General features: G+C 46.3%; 1 protein-coding gene across 1 annotated transcript in view; it reads right to left on the bottom strand.

The window, feature by feature from the left end:
- The window catches only part of coq2 (coenzyme Q2, polyprenyltransferase), a 38,594-nt gene extending 23,321 nt beyond the window's left edge, over positions 1 to 15,273 (bottom strand). The window contains exons 1-3 of the mRNA XM_033024927.1: positions 14,948 to 15,273; positions 12,756 to 12,922; positions 11,155 to 11,276 (exon numbers count right to left, since the gene is read on the bottom strand). Of these exons, the coding sequence (XP_032880818.1) occupies positions 11,155 to 11,276; positions 12,756 to 12,922; positions 14,948 to 15,206 (548 nt within the window). The 5' untranslated portion in view covers positions 15,207 to 15,273. The remainder of the gene's footprint in view (positions 1 to 11,154; positions 11,277 to 12,755; positions 12,923 to 14,947) is intronic.
- Between the last annotated feature and the right edge of the window lie 2,483 nt (positions 15,274 to 17,756).

Here is a 17,756-nt window from a genome sequence, read left to right as displayed (position 1 = left end):
TGATCACAGATACAGCGCCCTCCATAATGTTTGGGACAAAGACCCATCATTTATTTATTTGCCTCTGTACTCCACAATTTGAGATTTATAATAGAAAAAAATCACATGTGGTTAAAGTGCGCAGTCAGATTTTATAATTTTTATATATTTTTGTTTCACCATGTAGAAATTACAGCTGTGTTTATGCATAGTCCCCACCATTTCAGGGCACCATAATGTTTGGGACACATGGCCTCACAGGTGTTTGTAATTGCTAAGGTGTGTTTAAATGCCTCCTTAATGCAGGTATAAGAGAGCTCTCAGCACCTAGTCTTTCCTCCAGTCTTTCCATCGCCTTTGGAAACGTTTTTGTTGTTTATCAACATGAGGATCAAAGTTGTGCCAATGAAAGACAAAGAAGCCATTATGAGACTGAGAAACAAGAATAAAACTATGAGAGACATCAGCCAAACCTTGTGCTTACCAAAATTAACTGTGTGGAACATCATTCAGAAGAAAGATAGCACTGGTGAGCTTACTAATCGCAAAGGGACTGGCAGGCCAAGGAAGACCTCCACAGCTGATGACAGAAGAATTCTCTCTATAATAAAGAAAAATCCCCACACACCTGTCCGACAGATCAGAAACACTCTTCAGGAGTCAGGTGTGGATTTGTCAATGACCACTGTCTGCAGAAGACTTCATGAACAGAAATACAGAGGCTACACTGCAAGATGAAACCACTGGTTGACCGCAAAAATAGGATGGCCAGGTTACAGTTTGCCAAGAAGTACTTAAAAGAGTAACCACAGTTCTGGAAAAAAGGTCTTGTGGACAGATGAGACGAAGATTAACATATCAAACTGATGGTGGAGAGAAGGAACAGCCCAAGATCCAAAGCATACCGCCTCATCTGTGAAACAGTGGTGAGGGTGTTATGGCCTCTGCATGTATGGCTGCTGAAGGTATTGGCTCACTTATCTTCATTGATGATACAACTGCTGATGGTAGTAGTATAATGAATTCTGAAGTGTATAGCCACATCCTATCGGCTTAAGTTCAAACAAATGCCTCAAAACTCATTGGCCGGCAGTTCATTCTACAGCAAGACAATGCTATAGCAACAAAGGAGTTTTTTAAAGCTAAATAATTGTCAATTTTGAGTGGCCATGTCAATCACCCGATCTGAACCTAATTGAGCATGCCTTTTATATGCTGAAGAGAAAATTGAAGGGAACTAGCCCACAAAACAAGAATAAGCTAAAAAGGCTGCAATGCAGGTCTGGCAGAGCATCACCAGAGAAGACAACCAGCAACTGGTGATGTTCATGAATCGCAGACTTCAAGCAGTCATTGCAAGCAAAGGATATACAACAAAATACTAAACATGACTACTTTCATTTACATGACATTGGTGTGTCCCAAACATTATGGTGCCCTGAAATGCCCTATAAACACTGCTGTAATTTCTACATGGTGAAACCAAAATGTATGAAAATAGCCTTTATTAAAATCTAACAATGTGCACTTTCACCACGTGATCTTTTCTAGTACAAATCTCAAATTGTGAAGTACAGAGGCAAATATATAAATGATGGGTCTTTGTCCCAAACATTATGGAGGGCACTGTACTTATCATCTTACCAATCTATACATAACTAAAACTCTGATCTTATGCTCTTCCGGTTTGCGCGGTCTTTCTAATTGCGGAAAAACGGTACGCAATAGTGCTATGCTTTTTCGCCAGCTCGCCATTCTTCTGTGCTGCGAGTGCACAAGTTTTGTTCCGATCAGTGGTCTATTGTAAAAGTTAGCGAGGTTTAAAAATCTTAAAAACCGTGCGTGCGCCGATCGATCTCCTCTCCTGCCAGTCAGCGCCGCGTGGATTGATCTCCTCCCCTGTCACTACGCACGACAGTACACCCCTTCCTGCGCCATCGTGTCTTTACTGGAGCTGAGGGACGCTGTGGATGGCTGGCGGAGGTCTCCAACCGGACACAATTTTCAGAGGGACCGAAAGCGGCCCGGCCCGGGAGATGTCGCCAAACGGTAAGCGGAGAATCTGATTCCGGTGGAGGAGAGCATCCAGCACCCGCTGCGAGTCCCAAACGCACTTCCAGCGCAACGCCCCGCATCTCCAGCCACTTACCCTCTGGTCCCCCTCGCTGGCTCCTGCCCCGTCCCCGCGATACCCTCCTCTCCCCCATGGCTCTTTCCCCATGTTTTCTCGCAGCTATCCCCCGCTTCCCCCCCCCCCCCCCCAGCCCACACGCCCCCATAGCTGCTGGTGCTTCCGGGCCGAGCCGAGGATCCTCCGGGGCACGCATGAAGGGAGAGGAGCGGCAACCTCGAGATCCTGGAGAGGGAGAGTGGGGATAGAGGGAAAGGAGTTATGGAGGATGGGAGGGAGTGACTGAGGGTAGGGGAAAGGAGAGGTGAGAGAGGGATTAGGGGAGGGTAGGAGAAGAGGGAAAAGAAGAGGGAGGAGGTTATGAGGGAGACTGAGGGAGGAGGGGGAATAGAGGGAGAGGAGGGGGGAGTAGAGGAGTGGGGAGGTATGGAGTGGGGAATAGAGGGAGAGGAGGTCAGTGGGGGAGGTGAGGAGGGATAGTGGGGGGGTTTAGGGGGAGGTGAGGAGTGGGGGACAGAGGGACAGGAGGGGGGTAGGGAGGGGAGAGGAGTTATGGAGGGAGGGAGGGAGTGACTGAGGGTAGGGGAAAGGAGAGGGAGAGAGAAGTGAGGGAGGGATTGGGGAGGGGAGGAGGAGAGGGGAAAGAAGAGGGAGGGTGAAGAGGAGGGGGAGAGAGTGCTACGGATGAGGGGAAATGAGCTGTGCCTGTGCAGTTGGGGGCTATGGGCGAGTGGTGGAATATTGCGTTGGGGGACCAAGCCTCCTGTGTGACAAGGACCCAACGGGTCCCACAGTCTAATTTGCTATAAAAATAGCAATAAATTCTAACTTCGATTCAATAACACCAATTTTATATCAAAAACAAGTAGGTCTACTATTACATGACAGCTGTGGTCCTAAGAAACCCCCCCCATATAAAAGGTCATGTTATTAAAAACAATTCTGCAAATGGGAAAAGGGGGGTTACGGTCTAGATAGTTTCAGACACAATAAAACGGTGCCCTCCCCCCCCACACAAGATTTCCCAAAATTTCCTTTTAATTAGACTTCAGTTTACGTTTGTTATTGCAAGCTAAAAAATACAAAAGGCACTATGTTACGTTGTTTAACAGACAATCATTATGTTAACAGAGTCCGTTGCCTATCAATTTCCACCAAATGTTATCTGCTTTCACTTAATCCTTAAACAGGTCTACCACCAATTTTCCAACACCCACAATTCCAGAGCCTTTCTGGATTATCGCAGCTATACAGGCAGCATCGCTGGAGAGAAGGAATGGGTGATGTTTCGGGTCGAGACCCTTCTTCAGACTGATGTCAGGGAGTGGGCGGGACAGAGATACAATGTAGTTGGAGACAGTAGGACGTGGAAGAACTGGGAAGGGGGAGGGGATGGAGAGAGAGAGAAAGCAAGGGTTATTTGAAGTTAGATAAGTCAATGTTCTTACCACTGGGGTGTAAGCTACCCAAGCAAAATATGAGGTGCTGTTCCTCCAATTTGCACTGGGCCTCACTCTGACAATGGAGGAGGCCCAGGACGGAATGGTCAGGTTGGGAATGTGAGGAGGAGTTAAAGTGCTGAGCAACCGGGAGATCAGGTAGATTAAGGCGGACTGAGCAGAGGTGTTCAGCGAAACGATCGCCGAGCCTGCGCTTGGTCTCACCGATGTACAGAAGTTGACATCTGGAACAGCGCATACAGTAGATGAGGTTGGAGGAGGTGCAAGTGAACCTCTGCCACATCTGAAAAGACTGTTGGGGTTCTTGGATAGATTTGAGGGGGTAGGTAAAGGGACAGATGTTGCATCGCTTGCAGTTGCAGGGGAAAGTACCTGGGGAGGGGGTGGTTTGGGTGGGAAGGGACGAGTTGACCAGGGAGTTGTGGAGGGAACGGTCTCTGCGGAAAGCAGAAAAGGGTGGAGATGGGAAGATGTGACCAGTAATGAGATCCCGTTGGAGGTGGCAAAAGTGTTGGGAGGATTATATGCTGTATGCGACGGCTGATGGGGTGGAAGGTGAGGACAAGGGGGACTCTGTCCTTGTTGTGAATGGGGGGAGGGGGAGCAAGAGCAGAGCTGCGGGATATCGAGGAGACCCTAGTGAGGTCCTCATCTATAATGGAAGAAGGGAACCTACGTTTCCTAAATAATGAGGACATCTCCGATGATCTAGTATGGAAAACCTCATCCTGGGCACAGATGCGGCGTAGACGGAGCAGGGCTCGAAATTAGCCGTTCCCCGGGTGCCAATGACCACCCAAAGTGCCGCCGGGCAATCTAAACGGCGAGTCATTTTGCCCGGCTTGGCACTGCAGATACTAGTTTAAACCGAAGATAGACATAAAAAACTGGAGTAACTCAGCGGGTCAGGCAGCATCTCTGGAGAAAAGGAACGTGACGTTTCGTGTCGGCGACGGCTGTCGTGCGGAGCATAGATACTGGGTGCGGGGTGATGAAGGGTCGGAACGAATGACGGGCCCCACACATCCTGTACTGACCCCCCTTCCCATCCATCCCGCATGCTCCCCCCATTCATCCTGCACTGCTCCCCCCCCATTCATCATGTACTGACCCACGCTCCATTCATCCTGTACTGATCCCCTCATTCATCCTGTAGTGATTCTCCCATTCATCTTTTACTGACCCCCCCCCATTCATCCTGTACTGATCCCCTCATTCATCCTGTAGTGATCACCCATTCATCCTGCACAGACCCTCCGATCCACACTCCACACTGTACTGATCCCCCCCCCCCCCCCCCCCCCCCCCCATTCATCATGTTAAGTGAGAAGTTAAGTGAGAGCCCTGCGGAGGAATTGGGAGTAGGCGATAGTCTTTACAGGAAGCAGGGTGGGTAAAGGTGTAGTCTGCGGCGCCATCGAGTGTGGCAGCCTCGCCAGCACCTGTCTGTCCTTTCACCCTTTTTGTTATTTTTAGTCTGTCTATGTTTGTTTTTGGAGGTCTTTTAGTCTTTTATATGTGGGGGATGGGGGTGGGGGGGTAGGGGGAAACCGTCTTCTCAGTCACTACCTGGTCGAGGATGCGTCTTTTCTCCGAGCCACATCTTCGCCCCCCCCCCCCCCCCCCCTTGCGGACTACCATCTGGATTGGCGCGGCCTTTCCTGCCGGAGACCAGCCAGAGCTTCAGCAGCGGCGCAGCACTGAATTGCCATCAATGAGCGGGCGATGCCTTACCAGGATCGCCATGTTGGAGCTCCGGAGTGTTGGGCCTGCCAACTTTAACACCGTGGAGCTGTGGTCTGCAGAGCTTCCAGCTGCGGGCGGCGCTGACTTTAACATCGCGGAGGCCTGGGATCTTTTGCCAAGGATCGCCAGTGTTGGAGCTCCGCCCAGCTCCGCCTGTGGACTTCGGAAGCCACAGTCTCCGGTAGGAGGCGGCCGATTCGGAAACTCCAAGCTGCTGAGAGTGCTCTTCCGTTCCGACGCTCCGTTCCGGAGCTCTGATCATCCGATCATCCCGGCGAGAGGGCCTGAAACATCGGGCCGCTGTTGCGCCGACTGTGGAGGCCTCAATAGGCCCCGACCATAGGTGAACAAGAGGAAGATGACTGAATTTTGTTACCTTCCCTCACAGTGGGAAACGTTGCTTCCGCTGTGAGTTGATGCTTTTATGTTTTATGTTATATTCTATAGTGTTGTGTTTATCTTATTTGTGTGCTGCATGGTAACTCAAATTTCACTACACCAATTGGTGTATGTGACAATAAATGGCCTTTGTCCTATTGTATGGGAGTCAGTAGGTTTGGAGTAGATGTCGGTCAATAATCTGTCTCCTGTGTTGGAGACGGTGAGATCCAAAAACGGAAGCGAGATGTCGGTAATGGCCGAGTGAATTTGAATGCAGGATGGAAATTAGTCGTGAAGTTGATGAAGTCAGTGAGTTCTGCATGGGTGCAGGATGCAGCACCGATGCAGTCGTCAATGTAGCGGAAGTAGAGTTCGGGGATAAGGGCAGTGTACGCCTGGAACAGTGATTGTTTGACGTACCTTACATAGAGACAGGCATAGCTGAGGCCCATGCGAGTGCCCATAGCCTGAGATTTGGAGGAAGTGGCAATGGAAAAGTTGTTGAGGGTAAGGACCAACTCTGCTAGGCGGAGGAGAATATTAGTAGACGGAAATTGGCTGGTTCTGCAGTCGAGGAAGAAACGGTGGGCTTTAAGACCTTCCTGGTGTGGGATGGATGTGTGGAGTGACTGGGCATCCACAGTAAAGACGAGGGAGTGTAGGCCTGGAAAACGGAAGTCATTAAAGAGACGAAGAGGGTGTGAGGTGTCATTGAAGTCAGCCTCGGAAGTCGGCTATGGAAATGCACCTGCCGGCACTGGCTGGAGTTCCAGAGCCTCGGATAAAGGGGGCAAATTCGACCCACCGATCGGCGGGGAAGTCCCGGTGAAGTCAACCTCGACCGCCTCTCCAGGCATAAGCGCAACATTTTTTGGGAGACTTCCGGAGGGGGGATTTCATGTGCACTCTTGTAAATTTTATCCGGATTAAAGGTGCTGGACCACCAATTATGGGAAAATCGGTGGTGGATCTTTACCTCCATTCCCTGGATATGCATATCCAAAAGTTTTTTAATGCCACTAATATATCTGCTCCAACCATTAGCGTGTTCTAAGGACTTACAACTCCCTACATAAACAAATTGCCCAGCTCATCTCCTTTAAACTTAGCCGCTCCAACCTTAAACCTATGGCCTTTAGTATTTGATTTTTCCTTCGTGGGACAAAGGATCTGACTGTCCACCCTATCAATGCCTCTCAGAATTTTATATACTTCTATCAAGTCTCCAGAGACTTCCTGAGAGCATTCCAGAGAGAACAATACGAGTTTGTCCAATATCTCTCTACAGCTAATACCGCCTAATCCAGGCATCATTCTAGAAAACCTCCATGTATCTTTTCCAAAGCCTCAAACTCCTACCTATAATGCGGTGACCAGAATCACACGCAATACACCAAATGCGGCCTAACCAAACTCCTACTACGTTGTATCATCACTCCCGGACTCATACTCGATACCCTGACCTATGATGGCAAGCTTATCATGTGCCTTCTTTATCACTATCTATTTTTGTTGCCACTTTCAGGGAGTTATGGACTTGGACCCAAATAACCCTTTTGTACATCAATGCTATTAAGGGTCATGCCATCAATTGTATGTTTTCCCCTTATATTAGATCTCCCAAAGTGCAACACCTCACTTGCTCAGATTAAGCTTTACAGTGCCAGAGACTCAGTTTCGATCCTAACTATGGATGACATCTGTATTGAGTTTGTACATTCTCCCTATGGCCGTGTGAGTTTGTACATTCTCCCTATGGCCCCGCTTTCCTCCCATATTCCAAAGATGTGCAGGTTTGTAGGTTAATTGTCCCTAGTGTACAGGTGGTCGACACAGACTCGGTGGGCCTAAGGACCTGTTTCCACGCTGTATCTTTAAACTAAATATTCTGTACCGGGTCACAGGCATGAATGTCTGGATTGTGCCAACAGTTGGCTAGCCACCTGTGTAATTGGCCCTTAGTCATTTTTTCTAGGACCACTGTGTACGTTTTAATTCACATAAACAGTATCCCTAATCAGTTGAGGATATTAACTGACCCAATTTGGATGGTAAGAAGGGAAATAAGACTTGAGCCCTACTTTAGCATGCAAGATTGAGTTGAATTTGCTCAACCTACTTTCCCAACAATGATTGCCAAATAATTAGGTTGCAAAGTGTTGCTTGTTTTAGTGCTATGTAATTGTAAAGCAATTTACAACGGTTGAAACATAGTAACAATAATATCTGGGTTACTTCACGTCAATTGAGAATTGTCTGGGCACCTTAGAATTAATCTTATATCCAAGTGATTTAATTGGCAGATTAGCATCGAGTCACATAGTTTCCTGTGCATTCCTCCTTTTGCAACATTTCAGGAAAAACAAGTAATCGCTGTCCCACAAAAACTATTTCCTAATAATACACTGCCTATTTCACAGACCACAAAGATAGGTGCCCTTACTCCTCGTTATACAGTGCCCTCCACAATGTTTGGGACAAAGACCCATCATTTATTTATTTGCCTCTGTACTGCACAATTTGAAATTTGTAATAGAAATAAAATCACATGTGGTTAAAGTGGACATTGTCAGATTTTATTAAAGGATATTTTTATACATTTTAGTTTCACCATGTAGAAATGACATAGTCCCCCCATTTCAGGGCACCATAATGCTTGGGACACATGGCTTCACAGAGTGTTAGTAATTGCTCAGGTGTGTTTAAATGCCTCCTTAATGCAGGTATTAGAGAGCTCTCAGCACCTAGCCTTTCGTCCACTTTCCACCACCTTTGGAAACATTTATTGCTATTTATCAACATAAACGACACAAAGTTGTGCCAATGAAAGTCAAAGAAACCATTATGAGACTGAAAAACAAGAATAAAATTGTTAGAGACATCAGCAAAACCTTGCGCTTACCGAAAACAACTGTTTGGAACATCATTAAGAAGAAAGAGAGCACTGGTGAGCTTACTAATCGCAAAGGGACTGGCAGGCCAAGGAAGACCTCCACCGCTGATGACGGAAGAATTCTCTCTATAGTAAAGAAAAATCCCCAAACACCTGTCCGACAGATCAGAAACACTCTTCAGGAGTCAGGTGTGGGTTTATCAATGACCACTGTCCGCAGAAGACTTCATGAACAGAAATACAAAGGCTACGCTGCAAGATGCAAACCATTGGTTAGCCGCAAAAATAGGATGGCCAGGTTACAGTTTGCCAAGAAGTACTTAAGGGCCAGGAAGCGAGCGGGTAAGATCATCTCTGACCCCTCTCACCCTGGCCACAAACTCTTTGAATGACTTCCCTCTTGAAGGCGACACCGGACTGTCAAAGCTGCCACAGCCAGACATAAAAACAGCTTTTTTCCCCACGAGTAGTAGCTTTACTCAATAACCAAAAGTCTGTAGCCTCCTTTGGCTCTGGTATTTCATTTAATTCACATGCTTAATCAATAATGTTTTATTATTAATGTTTCATGTTTTATACATCATTCTTAACTGTCACTGTATGTCATGTTGTCACTTGCGGGTGGAGCACAAAGGCAAGTTCCTTGTATGTGAAAACTTGGCCAATAAACTTATTCATTCATTCATTCAAAAGAGCAACCACAGTTCTGGAACCGCAGTTGTGGACAGATGAGACAAAGATTCACTTATATCAGAGTAATGGCAAGAGCAAAGTATGGAAGAGAGAAGGAACTGCCCAAGATCCAAAGCATACCACCTCATCTGTGAAACACTGTGCTGGGGGTGTTATGCCCTGGGCATGTATGGCTGCTGAGGTTACTGGCTCACTTATCTTCATTGATGATACAACTGCTGATGGTAGTAGCATAATGAACTCTGAAGTGTATGGACACATCCTATCTGCTCAAGTTCAAACAAATGCCTCAAAACTCATTGGCCGGCGGTTCATTCTACAGCAAGACAATGCTATAGCAACAAAGGAGTTTTTCAAAGCTAAAAAATGGTCAATTCTTGAGGGGCCATGTCAATCACCCCATCTGAACCCAATTTTATATGCTGAAGAGAAAATTGAAGGAGGCTAGCCCCCAAAGCAAGCAAAAGCTAAAGATGGCTGCAATACAAGCCTGGCAGAGCATCACCAGAGAAGACACCTAGCAACTGACGATGTCCATGAATCACAGACTTCAAGCAGTCATTGCTTGCAAAGGATATGCAACAAAATACAGAACATGACCACTTTCATTTACATGACATTGCTGTGTCCCAAACATTATGGTGGCCTGAAATGGGGGGACAATGTATAAACACTGCTGTAATTTCTACATGGTGAAACCAAAATGTATAAAAATTGCCTTTATTAAAATCTGACTGTGCACTTTAACCACATGTGATTATAAATCTCAAATTGTGGAGTACAGAGGCAAATAAATAAATGATGGGTCTTTGTCCCAAACACTATGGAGGGCACTGTACTTTGACATCCCCACATTAAAATAGCACTCTGCACCAACCTGACCCCATCCTCTGAACCTCACCAATCCTGACCCACTCGCTGATCAGGCTCGGTATCAATATCCTGTCATCACCAATCTTTGATTTCCCACCTGCCCTGAAGCCCCAGTCTGCATCCACCGATGCCTCACCTGCCATCCTCAATTTCCCTGTAGCTGTCACTGCTGCCTTTCGATAGTAGCTGCAACCTAACCCCTCGTTCCATCCACTTCCTCCAACCACATACATTAACCTGATCACAACCCTGCCACCAGTTCCTGTCTCAACCTTGACAGCATATGATGCTAGGCGCCTTGCATGTGATTAAACATAAGGGATGGAAACAAGAATAGAACATCCAATTCACAATTTCTCTACCATTCAATAACATCTTGACTGGTCATTTACCTCAGCAACTTTCCTGCAATCAGCCCATATTACTTGCTTCTCTGAACATTTAAAAGTCTATCGCTCTCTGCTTCGAATATCAATTGACCTCTAGGTAGTGCATTCCAACGACTTCTTATTCTCTAGGTGAAGAAGTTTCTTTCCATCTCTGCCTTCAATGGCAGATGCTTCATTTTGAAATTCAGGTCGCTGGTTCTAGAACCTTGGCCAGATAAGCATTAAATGCTCAGCCATCCAGTCAAGTCTCTTAAGAATGTTATATATATTTCAAAGAGATCACCTCTTATTTTTCCATACTCGACAGAACATGGCTAGTTTACCTTATCACTGCTCATACAACAAACCCACAATCGCAAGTGAAGTTTGCACTATGCAGCTATGATCATTCAACCTACGCCGGCAGTCGCCTGAAAAATCGCCTAAGTGGCACAGGCCCATTAGGCTTACTAGAAAATCAGCAATTCTCTTCGAAAGACACCTCAATTTAACATTTGGGTTACAAAACAAAACAAAAATCAGTAAATAGAAATTTATTTCTCCAAGTCTATTTATACTAATCAAAAAAACAGAATTTGACCTAATACAAGATTCAGCCGTTTCACTTACCTGTAATAATTTAAACACAAGAGAACAGCAAGCGCTAGACTTAGTTGACCACCCAAAAACACGAAAGCCTGAGAACGACTGATTTCTCCAGCAGCTATGGGCCGATTTTCAGTTCTGGCAACCTTTTCCAGATCAGAGAGATACATGATGATTAATAGAAGTCCTTAAAAACACATATGTGTAAGATAGCACAAGAAATTAAACCTACTGTTGGAATGACAGCAATCTGCATTAACTTTTCAAGTTAAAATATGAATGCTGTAAATGCACAGGCAGCACCAATGGGACTTTGGACAGAAACTAATTTTCACCAAACAAACAAAAAACCTTAAATGCTGGAAATCCAAATTAAAAAAGGAAATACTGTAAATATTCAGAGGATCTAATAGTATCTGTGGCGAGAAATAAAGTTAACAGGCGCTTCTTGTTACCATTTGCAACGGAAGGTCAATAACTGCAAAGCCATGAAAATTTATTTCGGAACACATTGATTTTTAGAGGGCTTGCAAAGCCATGTGACTAGGCATCAAAATATTGTAGATGCTGCAGTCGGGAGCAAAACTAAACTGTTGGAGGCACCCAACATGTCAACCAGCATCTATGATGGCAAATGGATAGTCAACATTTTGTGTTGAGACCCTACATCTGATGCGACTAAATTTCTACACATCTGACTTCCATAACCTACAGTACCCTTTAAATAGTTTATTACCAATTCAAGCTTATTCTGCAACCACCCACATCCAATGGTATGTTCTATGTTTATAACACTATGTGTCTCTAATACAAACTCATCATCATCATCATCATCGGTGGTCTCTCGAAACGAGTATGACTGTCCTCTCCTCTCCATAGTCTTGTCTACTTATGGGTCAGCAGATGTCTGTAGAGGCCGATTCCCGATCCACACACCTTGGTGCAACGTAAGCAGTGGAGACTGGCGGTGGTTGGTAGTCGTCGAGCCTCCTTCTCTCTCTCCTTACGGTGCTTTGTCTCTGCGGCATGGCGTAGTTCCATTTCGTGAAATGCAGCTCCTCCCTGCATGGATTTCCTCCAGGAGCGCCTGTCCAGTGCAATGTGCTCCCAGTTGCTCGATGTTGATGTTGTCCTTGAAGCGTTTCTTTGGCCAGCCGGGGGCTCGCCGACATTCCTTCAGTTGACAGTACAGGATTTTCTTAGGGAGACGCGTGTTGGACATGCGGATGACATGGCTAGTCCATCAAAATTGGTGCTGCATTATTGTGGTGGTGATACTGGTCATGTTGGCTTTCTCCAGAATTCTGGATTCTTGGTGCATTTGGCCTCCCAGCTGATCCTCAGAATCTTTCGTAAGGCTCTTTGATGGTATTGTTCGAGGGCTCTCAGGTGCCTGCTGTAGGTGGTCCATGACTCGGCTCCACACAACAGGGTGGAGAGACACAAAAGGGTGGAGAGGACAACTGCTCTAATACAAGCTAATATTGTTCAAGGACTGTGTAAAAAAAAAAATACGATTCTGCTCTAAAATGAAGACACTCTTCTTAAAAGAAAATAATCAATATAAATTTGTTTTATACAAGTACAAGCTTACACAGGAATGAATGTGTACCAGCAGAAGTTACCTTTCTATCGATGTCTTTATCCCACATGTCATTGATTGTACACCCAGCTCCTCGCATCAATATTGCCCCCATTCCAAAAAGTGTAAGCATGGACATATCTGGAAGGCAGCCTGGCTCTGCTGCTAAACCAATACTCCAGGTACATGGCAAATATAGCAACCAGGTTCCTAAAATATTAAATTGGAATAAATTAGCACTTTTCTATTGCTAATGTAACATTACCATAATAAGGCTGCAAAAAGAGGCAAAGAAAATAATTCTAATATTATAAATAGCACCTTGCAAGTTGAGGCCTCACAGTGCTAGAGATCTGAATTTGACCCTGACTTTGACCCTGTCTACATGGAGTTTGCATGTTCTCCCTGTGACTATCAGAGATAGATTCTTGATTATTATACGTCAGAGGTTATGGGGAGAAGGCAGGAGAATGGGAATACGAGGGAGATAGATCAACCATGATTGAATGGCAGAGTCGGCTTGATGGGCAAACTGGCCTAAATCTATTCCTATCCCTTATGACCATGACTGAGTGTTGTTCCTCTGGGTGCTCCGGTTCACTCCCACATTTCAAAGATGGCGGGTTTGTAGATTAATTGGACTCTGCCGTAAGTGTAGGGGAGTGGATGTGAACGTGTTAACAGGCGATTGATGATAGGTGTGGACTCAGTGAGCCGGAGGGCCTGTTTGCATGCTGTCTTTCTTTCCTATCACTATAGTACTTTGGTTCTATCTTTACTGAGGAAGACACAAACTATCTCCCAGATATACTAGGGGACCGAGGATCTAGTGGGAGGGAGGAACTGAAGGGAATCCACATTAGTCAGGAAATGGTGTTAGGAAAACTGTTGGGACTGAAGGCGGATAAATCCCCAGGGCCTGGTGGTCTGCATCCCAGAATACTCAAGGAGGTGGCCCTAGAAATCGTAGATACATTGGTGATCATTTCCCAATGTTCTGGATCAGTTCCTGTTGACTGGAGGGTAGCTAATGTAACCCCACTTCTTGAGAACAGAGGGAGAGGAAAAACAGGGAATTATAGACCAGTTAGTCTGACATCGGTAGTGGGGAAGATGCTCGAGTCAATTATTAAAGATGTAATAGCAGCACATTTGGAAAGCAGTGACAGGATTGGTCAAAGTGAGTATGGATTTATAAAGGGGAAATCATGCTTGACTAATCTTCTGGAATTTTTTGAGGATGTAACACGTAGAATGAATAAAGGAGAAAGAGTGGATGTGGTTATCTGGACTTTCAAAAACCCTTTGACAAGGTCCCACACAAGAGATTAATGTGCAAAATTAGAGCTCATGGTATTGGGGGTAGGGTATTGATATAGATAAGAAAATTGGTTGGCAGAGAGAAAGCAGAGTAGGAATGGCAGGCAGACTGATGGGGTGGCGCACGGCTCAGTGCTGGGACCCGTTATTTACAATATATATTAATGATTTAGAAGAAGGAATTAAATTAATTTCTGAATTAAATGAATTATTATCTTAATGGTGTCAGATTAGGAAAAGGGGGGTGCAACAAGACCTGGATGTGCTTGTACATCATTCACTGAAAGCAAGCATGCAAGTACAGCAGGCAGTGAAGAAAGCTAATGGCATGTTGGCCTTCATAGTAAGAGGATTTGAGTATAGGAGCAAGGAGGAATTTATTTAAAAGGTGGTGAATCTATGGAATTCTTTGGCACAGAAGGCAGTGGAGGCCAAACTAATGGATATTTTAAGGCGGAGATGACATGGAAAAATAGGTGCAGGAATAGGCCATTCGACCCTTTGAGCCAACACCGTCATTCAATATGATCATGGCTGATCATCAGTACCCCGCTCCTGCTTCCCCCCCCCCCCCCCCCCCCCCATAGATTCAATTCGCCCTAAGAGCTAATTCTAACTCTTGAAAACATTGATAGATTCTAGTACGGGTGTCAGGGGTTATGGGGAGAAGGCCACAGAATGGGGCTGAATGCAGAGTAGACTTGATGGGCCGAATCTCCTAATTAGGCTGATAGATTTATGAATTTATGATATGCATGGAATAGATCATGTACAGGGAGACGAGGTTCGTTCCACACGACATTGTGGGCTGAAGTTCCTGTGCTGTACTGTTCCATGTTCAACCACCCCATGTATCTCCTCCACCCCCAGCCATGCCCTCCCTTTGCCCTGTCAGTGCAGTCTCCATGGGTTTACCAATGGGTTTGTCCAGCCTCATCAGCCTCAGGTAGGGCTGCAGTGCCCGCGGCGCCGTCCCCACCAGGGTGGCCGCCGCCGCCGCCGCTGATGGGCCGCTGTCTCCACCGCTCCGCCTGAGCTGGGCGGCGGGCAGCGCGCGGAGCTGCCTCTCCCGTGTGACAACGGCGGCCGTTACCCGCCAGCTCCCGGGCGGCGCGAGCGGTAGCGGTAGCGGGAGCGTGGACAGCAACTGGCGGGGCGCGAGGCACCTCAACATCGCGAGCGGCTCCTAACACCGGCCCCGGGGTTTCCCAGCGCTGGCCATGATCCTCTCCCACCCACGTGACCCGACGCGCGCGCGCGCTCTCTCTCTCTCTCACGTGACCCGGCGCTCGCCTCTCCCACGCACGTGACCCCGGCCAGTGCTGCGCGTGCGCATTGTTGCCAAAGCGACACCCAACGCCACTGGAGGTTACATTTAGAAATTAGAGGGTCGAGGGAGGAGGAGATCGCTTTAGGCATTGTAATAGAAGGTAATTGTCCATATCTGGGAAATAGGCTGTGGGTCGAGCATCGAAAATGTGTATAGAATTTAACTTTCGTGACCCATGTCTGGGATCTACTTGAAAATTTGTACAGATTTAGATAAAATATAATTGAGAAGTCATAACTCGTCAGTGCCAAAAGTTGCACATTAATTAATTAAACTATTTAGAAATTGAGATCGAAAAAGTAAGCGCCACCTAGTGTTCAATGCTCATATTACTACATGGTGAACCTCAGGCCCAAAAAGGGGGGTGGCATTAGATTAGATTAGATTAGACTTTATTAATCCCCTTATTCAGGGCAAATTCAGATGTCCTTACAGCACACTAATAAAAAATACAACATAGCATTCAAGAATAAATTCAACACCAAAACACAAAAACATCCCCCCACAGTGGGCACAAAGTCCAGTCCCCATCCTCTTGTCCACCCAGAGTCGGGCCTATTGAGGCCTCCACAGTCGCCGGCATGATAGGATTACAAAAACTTTAATGTGAAATAATGTGCGCGCTACGCACATCACGAGCGCGAAGTGTGAAGTCCCTCGATGCCGGGGTCCAGGGCCCGCTTAAGGGCCCTGGAAGCTCCGGGGTTTTAGATGCTCTCTGATGCATTCTGAGCCTTGTTTTGGAGCATTTTTGCACCAAATTTATGACCAATATTTCAGAAATTAACAGGAATCTGAGATATAGCTTTTTCACACAAAGGGTGCTGGGTGTATGTAACGAGCTGCCAGAGGAGGTAGTTAAGGCTGGGACTATCCTAATGTTTAAGAGACGTTTGGACACGTACATGGATAGGACAGATTTAGATGGATATGGGCCAAACGCGTGTGAGTGGGACTAGTTTAGATGGGACATGTCGGTCGGTGTGGGCAAGTTGGGCCGAAGGGCCTGTTTCCACACTGCATCATTCCATGACTAAAAAGTTAAGAAGAAAAATGCACGTAGATAAGTAGAGCAGATTTGAAAGAGGAGTGAAATGTAAAGGCAGAGAGAGGTTTATGGGTGGAAAGGAACATAGGAAAAGAGGGGGGAGAGTGGGCTTGGGCAGATGGGTGAAGGGAAAATAGTCACAAAGTGCTGGAGTAACTCAGTGGGTCAGGCAGCATCTGTGGAGAATATGAATAGGCGACGTTTCACAGAGTGCTGGAGTAACTCAGCGAGTCAGGCAGCATCTGTGGAGAACATAGATAGGTGACATGTCACAGACTGCTGGAGTAACTCAGTGAGTCAGGCAGCATCTGTGGAGAACATGGATAGGTGATGTGTCACAGAGTGCTGGGGTAACTCAGTGGGTCAGGCAGCATGTTGTTCAAGAAGGAACTGCAGATGCTGGAAGATCGAAGGTACACAAAAATGCTGTAGAAACTCAGCGGGTGCAGCAGCATCTATGGAGCGAAGGAAATAGGTGACGTTTCGGGCCGAAACCCTTCTTTAGACAGCCAGCATCTCTGGAGAAAAGGTATAGATTATAGTTCGGGTCAAGACCGTTCTTTAGTAATATTCATGATGTGCCATGCATAGACATTCCTGAATGTTACCCAAACAATCGTGAGCTACTTTGTTACGGTGCTTGCCCTCTCCTATAACATCTCTGCTGCCTTGGGTGATGCAGGACAGGACACAAGCTTTGGGACACGGTGTGAAGCTGTTGCCGTCTGTCCCAGCCTGGTAAAAACCTGGATGGAGTGGATTTGGAGAGGATGTTTCCACTAGTGGGAGAGTCTAGGACCAGTGGCCACAGCCTCAGAATTAAAAGACATGCCTTTAGGAAGGAGATGAGCAAGAATTTCTTAAGTCAGAGGGTGGTGAACTGTGGAATTCATTTCCACAGACAGCTGTGGAGGTCAAGTCAATGGACATTTTTCAAGAGGAGATTGATAGATTCTTGATTGATACGGGTGTCAGAGGTAATGGGGAGAAGGCAGGAGAATGGGTTTGAGAGGGAAAGATAAAGTCATAGAGTGATACAGTGTGGAAACAGGCCCTTCGGCCCAGCATGTCCCATCTGCACGTCCCACCTGCCCACGTTTGATCCATATCCCTCCGAACCTGTCCTATCCATGTACCTGTCTATCTGTTTCTTAAATGTTGCGATAGTCCCTGCCTCAACTACCTCCTCTGGAAGCTTGTTCCATACACCTACCACCCTCTGTGTGAAAAACATACCCCACAGATTCCTATTAAATCTTTTGCCCTTCACTTTAAACTTATGTCCTCTGCTCCTCGATTTACTTACTCTGGGCAAAAGACTCAACCATATCTATTCAAATCATGAT

This window comes from Amblyraja radiata, chromosome 1 (assembly GCF_010909765.2).
Source record: "Amblyraja radiata isolate CabotCenter1 chromosome 1, sAmbRad1.1.pri, whole genome shotgun sequence".
NCBI lineage: Eukaryota > Metazoa > Chordata > Chondrichthyes > Rajiformes > Rajidae > Amblyraja > Amblyraja radiata.
This window is presented reverse-complemented; position numbering and strand designations above follow the sequence as displayed.